The 18317-nt window shown below is 37.3% G+C and overlaps 3 protein-coding genes across 15 annotated transcripts in view; 2 read left to right on the top strand and 1 right to left on the bottom strand.

Moving 5' to 3' along the window:
* LOC141529515 (patj homolog) overlaps positions 1-18317 on the top strand; it is a 769735-nt gene that overhangs the window by 376314 nt on the left and 375104 nt on the right. The window lies entirely within an intron of this gene.
* Positions 806-3629, bottom strand: LOC141529536 (uncharacterized). 10 transcript variants are annotated; one of them, XM_074246130.1, is made up of 8 exons: positions 3554-3629; positions 3426-3483; positions 3061-3148; positions 2915-2988; positions 2419-2630; positions 2249-2290; positions 1690-1822; positions 807-1603 (listed from the first exon to the last, which is right to left on the bottom strand). In XM_074246130.1, exons 5-8 carry the CDS (start codon positions 2604-2606, stop codon positions 1418-1420), a joined length of 549 nt encoding a protein of 182 aa, XP_074102231.1. In that variant the 5' UTR covers positions 2607-2630; positions 2915-2988; positions 3061-3148; positions 3426-3483; positions 3554-3629; the 3' UTR covers positions 807-1417. The 10 variants fall into 10 exon arrangements, with proteins under 10 accessions (XP_074102234.1, XP_074102232.1, XP_074102236.1 ...); XM_074246132.1 differs by having other exon boundaries at positions 3061-3145; XM_074246133.1 differs by lacking the exon at positions 2915-2988 and having other exon boundaries at positions 806-1603; positions 3057-3148.
* LOC141529519 (uncharacterized) lies at positions 3712-7086 on the top strand. Of its 2 annotated transcripts, XM_074246091.1 has the most exons (3): positions 3712-3991; positions 4249-4385; positions 4485-7086. In XM_074246091.1, the coding sequence occupies exon 3, from the start codon at positions 5068-5070 to the stop codon at positions 6934-6936; it is 1869 nt and encodes a 622-aa protein (XP_074102192.1). In that variant the 5' UTR covers positions 3712-3991; positions 4249-4385; positions 4485-5067; the 3' UTR covers positions 6937-7086. The 2 variants fall into 2 exon arrangements, with proteins under 2 accessions (XP_074102192.1, XP_074102193.1); XM_074246092.1 differs by lacking the exon at positions 3712-3991 and having other exon boundaries at positions 4150-4385.

The raw sequence follows: 18317 nt of genomic DNA, 5'->3' as shown, positions 1-18317 counted from the left end.
AAGCATAATGTTTTTTATACTCTCTTTAATAATGTATTTGTAATGTTTTATGTTATTATTTTAATTTTAGAAGACTGAATTCGAGTAAAATTATTTTTAATAATCAAATAAATTTTAATAATTTCCTCAAAGCATTTCCATTAACCTATTTAACAATATGAGTGTTAGTAATAATAATTATGAAAGTATTAGTAATAGTGATAGTAATATAGTAACAGTGATTTTTATTATTCTAACAACTAATTCCCATCCTAAGCCTTTCAACATTGAGGATCCGCTGAAGACCCAGTAAGTTTCATGAATTTTAAGGTGACACAGTACACAAAATCTATCCGCAGATTTTTGTTATGAGAATAACCTGCGGTAACGGAAAGCTTGGTTTTCTTGAATTATTTTATGATTCAGTGGCGTTCCTCAAGAGCCCAGACATGGCCAATGTATTAACTTCCCTGATAACCATTTAGTGTATAAGTTAAAGTTACATTGGAATACAACTTAATGTCAATCTAAAGTCGAAAGTTAACCCGAACTTGACTCAAGTTTTTGTACTACAAGTTTTGAGGTTAACTTGTTGTTAAGTTGGAGATAATACGAGAGATTTCAGAATTAGTTCTTCTTTATCTGGTAGTAGGTAGTTTATCAAGAATTATAACAGTTGATGGTACATGAACTGCGCAAAAAAGGGTAAGAAAGAAACCTCATTTATCGGTAAAGTAGTAAATTTAAATTTTTTCACTTCCACTGTAACATTCCACACCTCAAATGAAATACTTAGGAAATGGATAAAATTTTTTTTTCATTTTATTTAACATACATTACAAAAATTTTTTAATAATTTAAACATTTTTAAATTTCAAATCTCTTAATCCTAACCCTAGATAAGTATATTAACAATACTTATTGACGTTAAAAAAATAAAAAAACATGAGAATAATAATAATAATTATAATAAAAGTCTGCACTTGGAAAATATAAAATTTTCTGGAAAAAGTTTTTTTAGTCCAAAATATTTTTTTTTTAATCTGAAATATCCTCTTCCTGTTCTATAGCGTTTTTACCATGTTCGCTGGTGTCCTGGATATTGACGGGTTGGTTTTCATCAGTTTCCATGGACCATGTCTTGTTGAAAAGCTTTTCTTCAGTTAAAGTATTTTTATTTTTGCTGACAGTGGTACCCGTTTTATTCCGAGCTAGAACCCGAGAATATGCAGCATTTAACCCTTTAATAAAGGCCTCTTTAAATTCTTGCAACCCCATAGTAGGATACATTTGTCTCATTACAGCTAAAAAAAAAAAAATAAAAAAAAATAGATAATGAAGACAGAAAAATGAAAAATAAAAAAAAGAAAATAAGTCAAAACAAAACGTAATGATACATAACAAGAATTAAGAGAGCGTGATAATATATGCTTTGCTCCTAACTACATAAATCAAAAATTATACGGGTTGGCTTTACAGACAATTTGTCAGTCTTCTGACCATTTTTTCCTGCCCAAATAATTTCGGTTAACAATTTGTCTGTCATCAGACGATTTTTTTGTAAGATGTCCCTAACATTGTCTTTAGGATTATTCCGCATGTTATAAAACAACAAGTAATTTTTCTGTGAAAATAGAAAGAACAAAAAGTACTGCCCGCTACTTTTAAAAGTACATTAGATTAGATATATTTATTTTGACTATTATTTACCATCTCTTCACGTTTTTTTGTAGTTGCTTTATCATATTTTAAAATTTCCTCATGAGTTTTGAATGGTATGGAGCTTGGTCGAATGAACCCGTCGTTTGAGGTTTCCGACTCTTTTACAGTAGCCTCTAGTTTACTATAAAAGAAAGCGATATTAGAGAATAAAATTATTAATGAGGCTTAGAAGTCTTATAAGTATATTTATTTGTTATGTGCGGTGTACTGTTGAACAGAAGAATAAAATATACTAACAATGAGAAGATGTTATCAAAAAAGTTACGAGTTGAATACCATATGATCCAGGTAAGTAAAAAAACAGTTATATTGAAAGCATTCTAAATTATATGGCAGAAATAAGTAAATAATATCTAGTAATAAGTATCTAGTAAATAATTCAATTTAATTTCAATCAAACTGGGGTAATACATTATTCAAAAAGATCGAAACTAGAGTATTTATTACATTAGAATAAGGATAGAAACTATAATAGTGTTCATGATAATACGAATAGCTAAATGTTTTGCACTTCGATATAATGAAAAAGATTTATTGATATACTTACGTAAGGCGCTGCAAGATATTATCCAATTTTTGGTTTTGATCCCTGAAAAACCAGATGAATCGAAATGCAGATTAAATATAGAGTATTATGTGATTGGCAAAAATGACATAAAAATGATGGAAGTGAAGATTGCAAACACAAACATTTCAAACAATTTCAGTGTTACTTACGTTACTTCAGTATCTAACGTTTGGAAGTTGCTGTTGATATTTTTCAAAAGAGCTAATATTTGAGGTCCTTCTTTAGATTGGATTACGATAGGCGAAACTCCAGATATCTTTTTAGTCGACGCAGGACTTGATAGTTGAAGTGGTAGCTTCGGTTGCCGTTGCTTTTCGCAGTTAACTTCGGGTGTCATTGGACGAGATAAGTTGCCTCGTACCTGTATTCGAATATAATTAATTAGTAAAGAAATAATGAAATCGAAACAAAAAGTACAAAAATATGACAGTGCAAAAAATAGTAGAAAATTAACATAAATACAACATGGTAAAAAGCATCGAGTTTTTTTTACCGTTGTCTGGTTCTTTTTTTCTGTTATTGCACTGAAATGAAACTTATGAGTATTACATTGCAGTGAAACTGATTTCGAAAAAACTCAAGTCAACAGATTTTCAAGCATGTTTTCTTATAACTGGAAAAAACACACGTCCCATCAATACTCACGGAAATCTCCAATTCTTCGATTTTTTGTCACATGCGGTGAGTGTGTTGTTAAATTGTCACTTATTTCAGAGCAACTATTAATACACGAATGTTTGTGAAAGCTGCTGGATTCCTACATTTTATGCCTACATTAAAACAATACCTACTATATAACGCTCGTGAAAAATCAAAAATGTGATCCGAATAATAAACGTTGTCAGGTCCACCAGGAAAACAACAAAAATTGTTCTGCTGCTGAAAAATATATATTCTTATAATTTTAAATTAATAAAAAAAAAATTAAAAATTTTTGATGGTCCAATGATTTTAGTATCATTTATGTGTACAATTGACTCATTCCAGTTACTGTTTAATTTTAAATTGATAAATGTCGTCATATGTATCTATTTTTACGATTTTTTAAAATTATTGATTTAATTAATTAATATAAAAAAAGTACAATCTATATTTATATATTGTAGTAGTTGTGGTTAAAAGTGCGTTATTTATTAATTAAAAATAGCAAACTAACCTGTTGGTCAGAGTGAGACATCGCAGAGCGTCTGTAGAACTGAATCTTTGCCAATTATCTATTAAATACGTATTAAATGTCATTAGTTTAAATACGTCTAAATAATGGATGTTATAACAAATACTGACCTGTTTTTTTATTTATAAGAATTATAATTTACAGATATGTAATTATAAACACAGCAATACAAAGTCGACACTCAAGAATTGTGGGGAGTAATAATGTTAGTGTACAGGCCTTTTTATGGTAAGTTTAGCGCAAGCGCTCAGCCATGTTTTGAAGGCGGCAATTGAAAAGTTGTAAACGCATTTTATACAAATTATTGATCATAAATACATATTCCCGTAGCAGTATATCAAACTTTTTATTAAGGTTTTATTAAATTTAATTTAATATTTATAAATTTTTAATTAATTGTGGAATATAATTTGTGATAAAGTAAATATTTTTTTTGTGACGCTCAGGTGACTGAGGGGACTTCTGTTACATGTATACAAGACTGCCAAACACCAAACGAGACTTTTTTTTTTAAAATACATAACTTAAAAAATAAAAATAAGCAAAGTGTAAGTGATATTTTGAGCTTCAACATTTAAAATTTTATTGATGTTTATATTAAATGTGCATATAAACGTCAGTTCACAGGGCATAACCTATAATTGAAATATAACATTATTATAAATTAAATATAAACCAAGTCGAAGTGATATTTTTAGCTCGATTTTTTTATTGTGCATAATTCTAAATAGCTTGAATTTATTAATTATTAAGCGTTTATTTAATACTTATGTAAACGTAAGTTCATATGTGTAACCTGTTTCAGATGCAACAAAACGTGGATTATCATAAAAGGATGGAAATAATTAAATGCTGATTACTCTAGTCTAGTATTTTTTTAACAAAGGTTTACTCAATAAGATATTATTGAAGAACGTAATTATTCAACCCTACAATAAAGTTGTAAGTATTGGTAGTTAATATCAGAAGCTCAAATCATTAGATACGAATCTCTGATCTGAAAAAAATCGTACTGACCAAATTATTTTTATTTATTTATAGATCATAAATTTATTCAGTAATTAAAATGAATCCAACAAAGTTTAACCATGATTGTCGTCCGAAGTCTCGGAAATGTTGGAGTATGCTGTCAGACAATCGTAAGAAGAGATTCAAAAAATTATATTATAATTCATTGGACTTTTCGCTGAACAACCATAACAGTAGTATTAATGTCGTAGATGACAGTAATAATGCCGGAAAATCTTCATCTGAATTGTTGGAATTACAGTCAAATATACCTACAAGTCTAATTGGCCGAGAATGTTCATCTGTAAACCCAGAAATGATCAACAACACTTTGGAAAATGATCATCTTAAATCATTAGTGAATTTTTCTCCATTGCCATATAATATCCACGATGAAAACAGTAGTATCGGTAATATTAATAATCAACAATTAAATATGTCTGATGCTAATGAGCAATCATTTTCGTCATTACACATGAATGCTACCAATATTGATTGTCATCATCGTAAATCAACTTCTGATTTGCAACCCGACAATAGCAGCAGTTCACTTATAAATAACTCGGCGAATAATGAGGAAGTATGTGAAACTTCACAAGCCTATACTAACGTATAAATGAATAACTTCACAGAGAGTCGAAAGAGTGTCCAGCCTACAAATATTCCATCTATCGCTCATGCATTTAAAGCGAATATGGCTAAATACATGGTCGATCACAAGATAAATCATGTTCAAGGTAATGCCTTATTGAAGGTTTTAAAACTCCATCCGCAATTGTTATTCTTACCTGATGATTGTCGGTCCTTGTTAAAAACTCCTCGCGACAAAATTGTCGTTAAAGAAGTTGCCCCAGGAGAGTATATACATTTGGGGTTAGAAGAAATGTTGCAATCGATATTAAATCGTGTCTCGCTGGAATCAATACCTGACAAATTGCTTATAGACTTCAGTACCGATGGAGCTGAATTGAATAAAGAAATTCAATTGTGGCCTATACAATTTCGTGTGGTAAATTTAGAATATGATAAACCTGAGCTTGCTGGTGTCTATAAAGGTGAAAAAAAACCACGGTCGTTTGCTGATTTCTTTTCGGACTTTGTCCAAGAATTTGGTGAAATCATGAAGAAAGGAGGCATAGGATATAAACAAAAAAAAATTCCTATTGAAATCAGATGCTTCATTGCTGATGCTCCGGCTCGGGCTTCCGTATTGAATCACCGTGGTCACATTGCAAAAGTTCCTTGCTCCAAATGCCACATTGAAGGATCTCGGTACAGTGGATCTAATCGATATCCCGGTATAAATTACAAACTAAGATCCGATGTTGATTATCGATCGTTGAAAGATGTTGATCACCACGAGGGAAAGTCTGCTCTGTATGATCTACCGATAGATCTCGTTCAGCAAGTACCTTTTGATTACATGCATTTAGTGTGTCTGGGTGTCATGAAAAAAACAATTGAATCGCTAGTATTTGGAAAGTGCAAACCTCGAAAACTACCTAGCTTTCAAATAAACATGCTGTCCACTAGGTTAGCTAATCTTCAGTTACACTGTCCGCGTGAATTTGCTCGAAACCTTCGAGAATTAGACAAGTTGTGCAACTTTAAAGCTACTGAGTTCCGTCAACTTCTCTTATATACATTTATTGTTGTTTTCCATGGAATTATCACCGATCAACAATATAGCCATTTTCTGTTACTCCACTCATCTATGCGAGTGTTATTAAGTAATTCATCTTCTTCTGAAGACGTAAACTTTGCGGAAGAGGCCGTAAAAAATTATGTGATTCAGGCAGAAGATGTTCACGGTTTGCAGTTTTTGACTTACAACGCTCACGGACTTCTACATCTTGCTGCTGATTATAGATTATACGGGGCTTTAGACTCAGTATCGGCATTTGCATACGAAAATAGGATGCCCATTTATCGAAATTATGTAAGAAAGCCTGACAAGCCACTCCAACAAATTTTCAAAAGAGTACATGAGGAACTACAATTTTCTATTACTACCGGAAGTGATGTTAAAACTTTTAATGCTTCTGGCATTCACAATTGTGGTCCAATTACATCTGTGTTTGGAAATAGATCTATTCAGTATGAGAACTTGCAAACTCCATCTTTTTACTTTTCAATACAAAATAATGACAATACAATTATTAGTAAAGATGGTAGAATTGGCATCATCAAAAATATCATTCTTTACAATAATAGTTATTATTTTGCTGACTACTATTTTGAAAAATTGGAACCATTATATATGATTTCTAACGATCCGTCCACTAAGTTTGGAGTTTATCAATGTTCTTTTCTGAATGATAATCGAGTTGTTACTATAGCATACAATGATATCCAAAGCAAGTGCTATCGAATGCCTTTATGGGTCAAAAAACTATTTTCAGATTACAGTGTTAATGATAAGCAATTAAATAATACATACGTAGCTGTGACTTTATCCTGCAGTCTGCAAAATAATTTTATCTAGCTGCTAAGAACTGTGTTCATGCTATCTAGTCTTTCAATATTTGTGTAATTAAGCTATTAATACTTAAATGATAATAATCGATCTGAGAAAATTGTTAATTCTTAGTCAAATTTAAAGAATATATTTAATATAAAGTTGTAATTGGATTAATATCAAATGCATGAAATAAATTAATAAATATTTTTTTCAAATATGATTGAGGGAACAATCTAATTTTCTTTTCTTCCTGGATACCTGCATAATTAGGTTTGTCATACAACTGTTAAATAATCAATGACATTTTTTTATGGTGCATTTTTTAATTCTTTCATTATTAACAAATAATCAAATCAAATTAAAATCCCATTAATTATTTATGGAAAATGCCTAGCAAAAAATAAATTGATTTCAGCTTGGTTGTTTTTTTAGTTGAAAATCGTGTGTCTTAAAAATGTCATTATAATCTGTCTTCTAATTTTATACACATTTTGGACTCAACTGAGATGTTAAAATAGTGAAAACTTGAAGCGACGATTTTATTTTATAAGTTTTTCAGTCAAAGTTATCTTATTTTCAAGATAAAAAATCATTTTAACTTAAAGACAACTTTTTGCATATTAAATCTTGTTTCAAACTTGGATTCAAATTTCGTCCATAGATTTACTATAAGTTACTATACAACTTATATACACATCATGTATAATATCGTACAGTACAAAACTTCATGTCAACTTGGTATTAATTTAACTTAAGACACTGCACTCTATATTTTTGTATTACAAGCTTCGGCTATCAGGGTTTGTAACGGTAAAATTACCCTAAATCGATAAGTCGGCGAATGTCGATAATTATTCGACGCAGCACTGGCGCGTCTCGATCTTCGGGCCTGAAGAGAGAGTAGGAGGGGGTAGTTTTGAGTTATTATAGGTGAGCCGTGCAGTGCAAAAGGGAGAAGTAGTGAGACCGCCAGACAGAGTGCCGAAGAAGGACCGATCCCCGGAGTAGTGACGAGACGAAGGAAGCCAACAACAACTGAGACTTTATCCTCAAACAGTGGGTTAGATCATTGTTTTATTCGTCAAGCCGTCAATAACTACTTTGTGGGAATGAAGTGGACCGCGGTTTACCTAATACTCTGTTACTTCTCCCTTTCATTTATTAGTTTGATCATTTAATCGACAATTTGTATTATTATTTAATCAAGATTCGATAATATTAGTTCGTTCGAACTGAGTGATTTTCATGGGGATTTATACCCGAGAGTCATTCAGTCGACCTTGAAGTGAAAAATCATTTATAACATTCGTAGTGAGAAATTTTAATCAACTAAAATTAATCAATTGAATTTATTTAACATCTGGAATTGTTTTATTAATTCTTATAATTTATAACCAATTAATTCGGTAAAATGAGTGATAGATTTTTATACTTGAAAAAAACGATAAGTGTTTTCTCCTGGATTTTTGGTCAAGCGTCGGTAGATATTTTAGGTCGCAATAAATCCGAGTACCCAAGGTCAAAACAATCAAGGTAGCAAATGTTCCAGCGTCTAATTTTGAGTATGTCGACTTGTGTCGATTTTTTTGTGAATGGTAATTTTACATAGAATTTGGCCGAAAATGATGTTAGGAAATATTGAATTTAATTTATTTTATAATGCAAAATATTTTTTTACATGGTAAATGATTAATTCCAGCTTGAGTTTGTGAAGTCTAGAAAATTTAAAATAACTACAATTTACTGAAAATTAACATGTATCAGCGTGGAAATTACGTTCAGAAATTTTAGTTATTTTACATATAGAAATCTCATTAATGATTTTGGTTATAAATAAGTAATTTTTCACGTCAATTCCAAAATAATAATTTTGAATTTTATTTTGAAAATTGATTATTGAGATTAAATTAATTACCGAAAATTAATCTTTGCAAAATCTTAGACAGAACAAATGCTATGTTCGCAGGTAATCAAGACCTCGGTCGTTATTTTTAATCTATCAATTCAAGATACGAGTTCCTCCTATAATTAAATATTTACTGTTGTATTATTAAGACCACGGCAATAAATAAGTTAATAATTTTAATCCGGAAATTGCAATTTGAAACTTGAGAATGTTCAGCTTCGAGTTATTTCAGAATTAGTTTATTAATTTCGAAATATTGTTCTAGTAAATTATTGATAACCGGATATTTCAATTTGGAATTTTTGAAGTAAATAAATTTGTTGAAAATTGCCATTAATTTTTGAAATAAAGGTAAAATCGATTTAGCCAAGTGTGGATTATGTGTATGAAGATTTGTACGGGTATTGTGTGATAGAGAATGTCAATAGTGTTAAGTTGGTTCTGGTTAGCCGTTAGCTAGGCTATACCCCCGGGAAAAAATGAATTTGCCTAATCATATATATTTATATATAATCACTGATATATAATTAGACCTGAAAATTGGCCAGATCTAATCATATATAATCATATATAATTAGATATAATGATATATAATTATTTCTATAAAAACAAAAAGAATTCAGCGTGCGTGGGGATCGAACCGGGGACCTGACGCTTGAAAGACTAACAAACTACCGGTTTACCAACGAGATTTACTTGACGAACAAAGTTTGAAATAACTACAAGCAATGCCAATTGTATACATAATCAATTTTTATAAGTAAAGTTAATTAATACAGTTCCATTATTTTATCCACAAAATACTGTAGTTTAAAAAATTAATAATCATTGGGGTAGCAAACTCTGAGAAAAAAACGTAGAATGTTTTATAGTAATCGCGAAATACCCACTGGAATAGAAGAAATTTTATGCAATTGTAAATGATTTATATCTAGTTACATATGATTTCCGCATAGTTACACTGATAGAAGGATTTATGTATATTTAATGAGCTTTATTCACTCTTAATAAGTGATTTCTTAACAAATATTTGTTTGAAATTAAAAGCAAGAATAGCAATTTTCTTTTGACATTTTTCATAACACGATAGCTAAAATACATGATAATAATTCAAACTACTAAATAAATTAACGTATTTAATATTTAAAAATATGAAGAATAATTATGAACGGTAATAGAATTCGGTATGTTACGATAAACGTTATATATATATATATATATATATATATATATATATATATATATATATATATATATATATATATATATAAACTAGCTGTTACCCGCCTGCTTCGCAGGGCAATTATAGAATTGTATTTTTCGATCTAAATTTAAAAATTGATTAGAGTATTGTTTTGACTTTCACAAATTCCAAATTTCATCGAATAAGCATATACCTTTTATCTATGAAATTATTCCAGCTAATATTCATTGTAGCTTTCAATGTGCAATCACTATAATGTTTGCGTGGCCTTTTTTTCAAAAATAAATAATAATTGACACGAAGAAAAAAATTTAAAATGAGAATTTGGAGTCTATAGGAGCTATCGCTTGGAAATTAAAAATTTTTGATGTTAGCACCCACCTTCGCAAACCCCTGTGGGATGAGCTATCGTAAAATTTTCCCATGGACTTCTTCTACATCTCTCACAGAAGATTCCTACCAAATTTAGAGTCGATAGGAGCTATAGCTTAAAAACGGGAATTTTTTATTATTAACACTCCTACAATCCTCTTTGGGGTAGAATATCGTAAAATTTGTTCATAAACTATTTTTTCATCATTTATTATAGAAAATTCCTACAAAATTTGGAGTCTGTAGGAGTTATAGCTTGGAAATTAAAAATTTTGATTGTTAATACCCACCCCCGCAAATCCATGTATTTGCTTAACATTGTATAGAATAATACTGTTGAATAATAATTGTATAGACTATTTGTATTTAGTAACTTTCTACTTTTATTCTAATCATTGCTCTGAATTTAGTTTACAACCGAATTTGTTATTACAATTTATTCATTTTAACAGTTGTTATAGCAACGGTAACCATTGCAACTGTAACCATGGCAACTGTAACGATGGTAATGGTAACCATGGCAACTTTATCCATTGCAACGGTAACCATGGCAACGGTATCCATGAGAACGGTAACCATAGCAATGGTAACCATGGCAACGGTAACCACTGCAACGGTAACCATGGCAACGGTTGATTAGCGTGGATGGTTGCGCTGGGGGAGGGGGGGTGAGTTCTATAATTGATAGGTGCCACTTAATGGGTTTCTTAGATTGGCGAATCAAAATGACATTTTCTAAAACAAAAAAAGAGAGAGATATAGGGAAGGGGGAAGAAGTCACGGGAGGGGAGGGGAAGAATGAGAGGGAGGGGAGGGAGTAGCATACCTGATGATAGACGAAAAATTCATTATAGCTAGGAATTGCGTAAAATCCGTTCTTAGTGAGCGTCTACATCACGAATGGAGTAAGTATGCTCAATTTCAAGTCAATCGGGCGAATAGTTTCGGAGATCTCGTGATGAGTGAGTGAGTGGTATTTCGCATATATATTTAGATTATTATTATTATTATTATTATTTGTTATTAATTGCTCAGGGGGGTTTTCCCCGGAGTCCGACTCTTCGAGGGCCCAGCCTGAGCGCCATCCATTACTGCTGCACCACTCTGCACAACAAGGCGGTTAGCGAGTGCAGCAGGCCAAATTCATTTGCCTAAGTAGACGCAGGGATCTCAAAATGACAGCCTTTTGCATCCGCACTGCTAGAGACACGGCTGCTGAACTGCAAGCCGGTATCATCGCAAGTGAAGACACAAAAGACTGTTTCATCCCTCCAAGGACGCCGACAACCAAAACGACGAGCTTGACACGGTAACCTGGGTAGAGTTTGCCAATTTCAAACAGGAGATCCTGATATATCTGGTGTTTGTGCTCTTCTTTGGCCGAGATATTGTATTCGGCTGGGGCCGAAAACTCAATGACATAAATGTCACGAGTAGCCTTGTTGAAGAGCACAATATCAGGTTTGTTGTGGTCAATCCGCCGGGTTGTTGCGAATGGTATGTTCCAATAAATTTTGGAACTGTCATTCTCAACAACCTGCGGAATATCTCCTGGCAGATAAGGCAGCACTGGTGTCTCATCGATACCGCAGCTATATCTGAGATGATAATAGAGTACTCGCAGGGCAGCATTGTGACGCTGTATGTAGGCACCTCTTGCCAGCACAGGACATGCCGACAAAAGGTGCATCAGCGTCTCCGGATGTTGTTTACACGTCCGACAGGACGTGTCCGGAAGCTGCGCCTGGAGTACCTTGCTACGGTATTCGAGAGTGTTGACAACACCATCTTGGCAGGCAAATATAAACCCTTCGGTCTCGGACATCAGGCCAGCTGACTTCAAGAAGGAGAATGTCAGCTGGGTGGACAAGCCATGGTCACGGACGTGTTTGAAATACACGCTGTGCATGGACTTGTCCATGTGTTCACCGAGGAGTTTTTTCTCCTCGGCTATCCTGACGACGCTCTTGAACTCCTTTTTCGGGAATTCAATGAGAGCGTTTATTTCTCCGAGACCTAAGGTATTTGCCGCGTAGATTGCTGCCTTATACAAGAACGATCCCTTCCGCGCATTTTCATGACTGTGAACAAATTGCATCAGGAAGTCGTCCTCGTCTGCTGTGAAATTGGCAACCTCGTATGTTAAACCCAGAACCGAACGATCGTGAAGCCGCTCCAAGCTCTGCAATCCTCTCCCTCCGATGTTCCGGGAGAGGTACATCCTGGCGACTGATGAGTTAGGGTGCATGCTCTGATTCATATTGATGACTTTACGGGTTTTGATGTCGAGATCTTTCAACTCATTTCGAGGCCATTTCAGGACCCCAAAAGAGTAAAGTAGGACCGGGACAGCGAGTATGTTAGTAGCTGAGACTTTGTTCTTGCCGGAAAGTTCTGATGACCAGATCTTCCGGAGTCTCCTAACATACTCGCTGCGAAGAGTTGTTCGGACTTCAGAGACGGCATGCATTCGCCGCTCTTCAATCCCTAGATATCTGTACAACTCTCCGGCGTCTAATTCTCTTAAGACGCTCCCATCCACTAATTCGACATCTCCACCCGTATCAGAGCACTTACCCTTCCCCAGGTGTACGACCGCACACTTGTCCAACCCAAAAGACATTACGACATCTCGTGAGTACTCTGCTACGATGTTGAGGGCCGTTTGTAGATGATCTTTGTTGGCACTGTATATCTTTAGATCATCCATAAACAGTTGGTGAGTGATCGAGTATACTCGATCACTCGGTGGCCCCGCAGAGTACCCACGAGTTTGTCGGAAGGCCTTTATTATTATTATCATTATTATTATTATTATTATTATTTTGTTATTAAATGCTCAGGGGGGTTATCCCCGGAGTCCGATTCTCCGAGGGCCCAGCCTGAGCTCCATCCGTTACTGCTGGACGACTCCGCACAACAAGGCGGTTAGTGATCACAGCAGGCCAAAGTCATTTCCCTTAAGAGACGGAGAGAACCAAGTAAAACAGCCTTCTGCATCCTAACTGCCAAGAACTCAGCTTTTGATGAACAAGCTGGAACTTTGGCAAGTGAGGATACAAATGACTGTTTCATCCCTCCTAGGACGCCAACAATCAGGACGACAAGCTTGACACGGTAACCTGGGTAAAGTTTGCCAATTTCAAACAGGAGATCCTGATATATTTGTCTTTTGTGCTCTTCTTTGGCTGAGATGTTGAATTCAGCCGGGGCCGAGAACTCAATGACATAAATGTCACGAATGGCCTTGTCGAAGAGCACAATATCAGGTTTGTTGTGATCTATCCGCCGGGTTGTTGCAAATGGCATGTTCCAATAAATTTTGCAACCGTCATTCTCAACAACCTGGGGAATATCTCCTGGCAAATAAGGCAGCACTGGTGTCACGTCAATACCGTAGCAATGACGAAGATAGTACTACAGTACTCTCAGGTCAGCATTGTGACGCTGGATATATGCACCTCTCGCCAGCACTGGACATGCCGACAAAAGGTGCATAAGCGTCTCCGGAAGTTGTTTACACCTCCTACAGGAAGTGTCCGGAAGCTGCACCTGGAGCACCTTGCTACGGTACTCAAGAGTGTTAATGACACCATCTTGGTAGGCAAATATGAACCCTTCAGTCTCGGACATCAGGCCCGCTGACTTTAAGCAGGAAAATGTCAGCTGGATGGACAAGCCATGATCACGCACGTGTTTAAAGAACACGCTGTGCATGGACTTGTCCATCAGTTCGCCAAGGAGTAGTTTTTCCTCGGCGTTCCGGATGACGCTCTCAAATTCCTCCTTTCGGAGTTCCATAAGAGCGTTTATTTCTCCAAGACCAAGGGTTCTTGCCGCATATATTGCTGCCTTATACAAGAATGACCCCTTATGCGCATTTTCATGTTTATGTACAATTTGCATAAGAAAGTCATCCTCGTCTGCAGTGAAATTGACAACTTCGTGAGTTAAACCCAGGACCACACGGTCGTGAAGCCGCTCCAAACTCTGCAAACCTCTCCCACCGATGGACCGGGAGAGGTATAATCTGGCGACTGATGAATTGGGGTGCATGCTCCGATTCATATTAATGATCTTACGGGTTTTGATGTCGAGATCTCGTAAATCCTTTCGGGTCCATTTCAGGACACCGAAAGAGTATAGTAAGACTGGGACAGCGAGCATGTTAGTAGCTGAGACTTTGTTTTTGCCGGAAAGTTCGGAGGACCAAATTTCCGGAGTCTCCTAACATACTCGCTCTGGAGAGTTGTTCGGACTTCAGAGACCGCATGCATGCGGTGCTCTTCCATTCCTAGATATCTATACAACTCCCCGGCGTCTAATTGGCTTAAGACGCTCCCATCCACTAATTCGACATCATCACCAGTATCAGAGCACTTACCCCTCGCCAGATGTACGACCGCACACTTGTCCAACCCAAAAGACATTCCGACATCTCGTGTGTACTCTGCTACGATGTTGAGGACTGCTTGTAGATGATCTTCATCAGCACTATATAGCTTCAGATCATCCATGTAAAGCAGATGGGTGATCGAATATTTTCGATCACCCGGAGGCCCCACAGAGTACCCACGAGTTTTACGGAGAGCAACAGATATAGGCAGCAGTGAAATGCAAAACAGCAGAGGGCTCAAGGAATCGCCTTGGAAGACCCCTCGTTTGTACTCTACAACTCCGGTTACGTGCAATGTGTTTCCACTTCCAATGTGAAATCGCGTTCGCCAGAGCTGCATTGTACGCCGAATACATTCCACTATTTCGGGATTGACTCCCAGGCATTTGAGTAGATATAAAATTAACTCATGTGGAGTTGAGTCAAATGCCTTGCGATAGTCAATCCAAGCCATTGACAGGTTGCGTTGATAGTAGATCGCATCTTGTAAGTCGCATCGATCCACTATCAGGTTCTCCTTGCAACCTGACAGGCCTGTTTTACTGCCACGTTCTTCATATATCTGTTGCCATACAGGCTCTATCTGCTGCAAGATACGGTTATTTAAAATTTTTGTAAAAATTTTATAAACCGCATTCAAGCAGGTGATAGGCCTGAAATTCTTAGGGTCAGACAAGTCACCTTTTTTAGGTATCAGTACGGTTCGCCCTTCTACAAGCCAGTCCGGAATCGGATCGTCAGCTCTAATGTATGATGTAAATATGCGGGCCAGATGGAGGTGGGTAGAAGTAAACTTCTTCCACCAAAAGACATTAATGCTCTGGTCCCGGGGCAGCCCAATTTTTGCTGCCATTTAGAGCTGAACGAACTTCATCCACACTGACTGCAGGGCTCTCTTCATCAGCATTCTGTCGACGGTGTTCCCGACAGAATACTTTGAAGTCGTGCAGAGCTGGAGTGTTGGCGTTCACGTTTGGTTGATCTCCATACAACTCAGTCCAAAAGCTTCCACCCGCTCAGGTGTTGGATAATTCCCGGTAACATCGGTCTTTGGTGTCAGAAACCGTGAAGGGCTGGATCGAAACAACGAGTTGTCGACCAACCGCTTCAGCCTTTTCTCTAATGACTTTTTAGCAGCCACTAGAGCCCGCAATTTATTAAGAGACTCTTCCTTGATGACATGAAGAGTACTCTTGTTCAGTGTGTGATGACGCCACCGAAGTTCAGCAGCAATGCGCCGAATTCGGGGCGTGTATGGTGTTTGAATTGTGTCGTACTCAATCACACACTGAATGCGGGAGACCTGTTTCCGGGACATGTCAATTTTCAAGCCAAGTTGTGAGATGCGCTGTTTCAACCTTGCCTCGATCGAGAGACATTGTCTCTCTCTCGGAAAAGCCGAAACTGCTGCACCATACACAACCTGGCTCACAGTGAGCAGGGTGGAATCCTCCAGGATGTTTGCACGGAGATCTTCGTTTACCGCGTCAAGCTGTTGTTGGAAGTAAGTTATCTTTTTAGATATACTTACTTGCCGTCCTACAAAGGGATTGTTGTTGTCCAAGGAGGAACGGCGTCGCTCTTGGTGTAGTTGCGCCGGAAAGGAAAGTCTATTAGACTGCCTTCTGTCCGGCACAAGCGATCTTCTATTTCGCCGAAGATGAGCGGCATAATTACGCAGGTGTTTGGGCGTAAAATGCGCTAGCTCCGGATGCATATCACTCCAAAGAGTGTGCATCCGGGCCATATAACCGCTCACCCCCGGCTCGCTACGTTGGTAGCACACCAAGAGATCGACTCTCAGTTCCTCCGTCCACTTAAAGTAAGTCCTTAAGGCGCCAGGGTCGTCATCATTCATCGGGTCCGGCGTGCTCCTCCCACCTGATGAATGGTCCTCATCCGAAAAGGACCGGTTGTGGGGAGCACTTCTGAGTTGGTATCTTGTGGTAACTCAGTTATTTCCATGCAGTGGGTAGTTGGCCCACTGCACGGGCTACGTCGTTCGCCTACAGACCTGATGTTATGGTCTGCGTTTCCCGAGATGCGCCGCTTGGAGGCCACGTAGCAAGCATCGCTTATTATTATTATTATTATTATTATTTGTTATTAATGGCTCAGGGGGGTTTTCCCCGGAGTCCGACTCTCCGAGGGCCCAGCCTGAGCGCCATCCATTACTGCTGCACCACTCCGCACAACAAGGCGGTTAGTGAGTGCAGCAGGCCAAATTCATTTGCCTAAGTAGACGCAGGGATCCCAAAATGACAGCCTTTTGCATCCGCACTGCTAGAGACACGGCTGCTGAACTGCAAACCTGTATCTTCGCAAGTGAAGACACAAAAGACTGTTTCATCCCTCCAAGGACGCCGACAACCAAAACGACGAGCTTGACACGGTAACCTGGGTAGAGTTTGCCAATTTCAAACAGGAGATCCTGATATATCTGGTGTTTGTGCTCTTCTTTGGCCGAGATATTGTATTCGGCTGGGGCCGAAAACTCAATGACATAAATGTCACGAGTAGCCTTGTCAAAGAGCACAATATCAGGTTTGTTGTGGTCAATCCGCCGGGTTGTTGCGAATGGTATGTTCCAATAAATTTTGGAACTGTCATTCTCAACAACCTGCGGAATATCTCCTGGCAGATAAGGCAGCACTGGTGTCTCATCGATACCGCAGCTATATCTGAGATGATAATAGAGTACTCGCAGGGCAGCATTGTGACGCTGTATGTAGGCACCTCTTGCCAGCACAGGACATGCCGACAAAAGGTGCATCAGCGTCTCCGGATGTTGTTTACACGTCCGACAGGACGTGTCCGGAAGCTGCGCCTGGAGCACCTTGCTACGGTATTCGAGTGTTGATAACACCATCTTGGCAGGCAAATATAACCCCTTCGGTCTCGGACATCAGGCCAGCTGACTTCAAGAAGGAGAATGTCAGCTGGGTGGACAAGCCATGGTCACGGACGTGTTTGAAATACACGCTGTGCATGGACTTGTCCATGTGTTCACCGAGGAGTTTTTTTCCTCGGCTATCCTGACGACGCTCTTGAACTCCTTTTTCGGGAGTTCAATGAGAGCGTTTATTTCTCCGAGACCTAAGGTATTTGCCGCGTAGATTGCTGCCTTATACAAGAACGACCCCTTCCGCGCATTTTCATGACTATGAACAAATTGCATCAAGAAGTCGTCCTCGTCTGCTGTGAAATTGGCAACCTCGTATGTTAAACCCAGAACCAAACGATCGTGAAGCCGCTCCAAGCTCTGCAATCCTCTCCCTCCGATGTTCCGGGAGAGGTACATCCTGGCGACTGATGAGTTAGGGTGCATGCTCTGATTCATATTGATGACTTTACGGGTTTTGATGTCGAGATCTTTCAACTCATTTCGCGGCCATTTCAGGATCCCAAAAGAGTAAAGTAGGACCGGGACAGCGAGCATGTTAGTAGCTGAGACTTTGTTTTTGCCGGAAAGTTCTGATGACCAGATCTTCCGGAGTCTCCTAACATACTCGCTGCGAAGAGTTGTT

The sequence above is a fragment of the Cotesia typhae genome, unplaced genomic scaffold (genome assembly GCF_013202065.1).
Source record: "Cotesia typhae breed Kobodo isofemale line unplaced genomic scaffold, CoteBio_Ctyphae contig_48, whole genome shotgun sequence".
In the NCBI taxonomy this organism is placed as follows: domain Eukaryota; kingdom Metazoa; phylum Arthropoda; class Insecta; order Hymenoptera; family Braconidae; genus Cotesia; species Cotesia typhae.
Note: the sequence above shows the minus strand (reverse complement) of the source record. Positions and strands in the feature narration are given on the sequence as shown.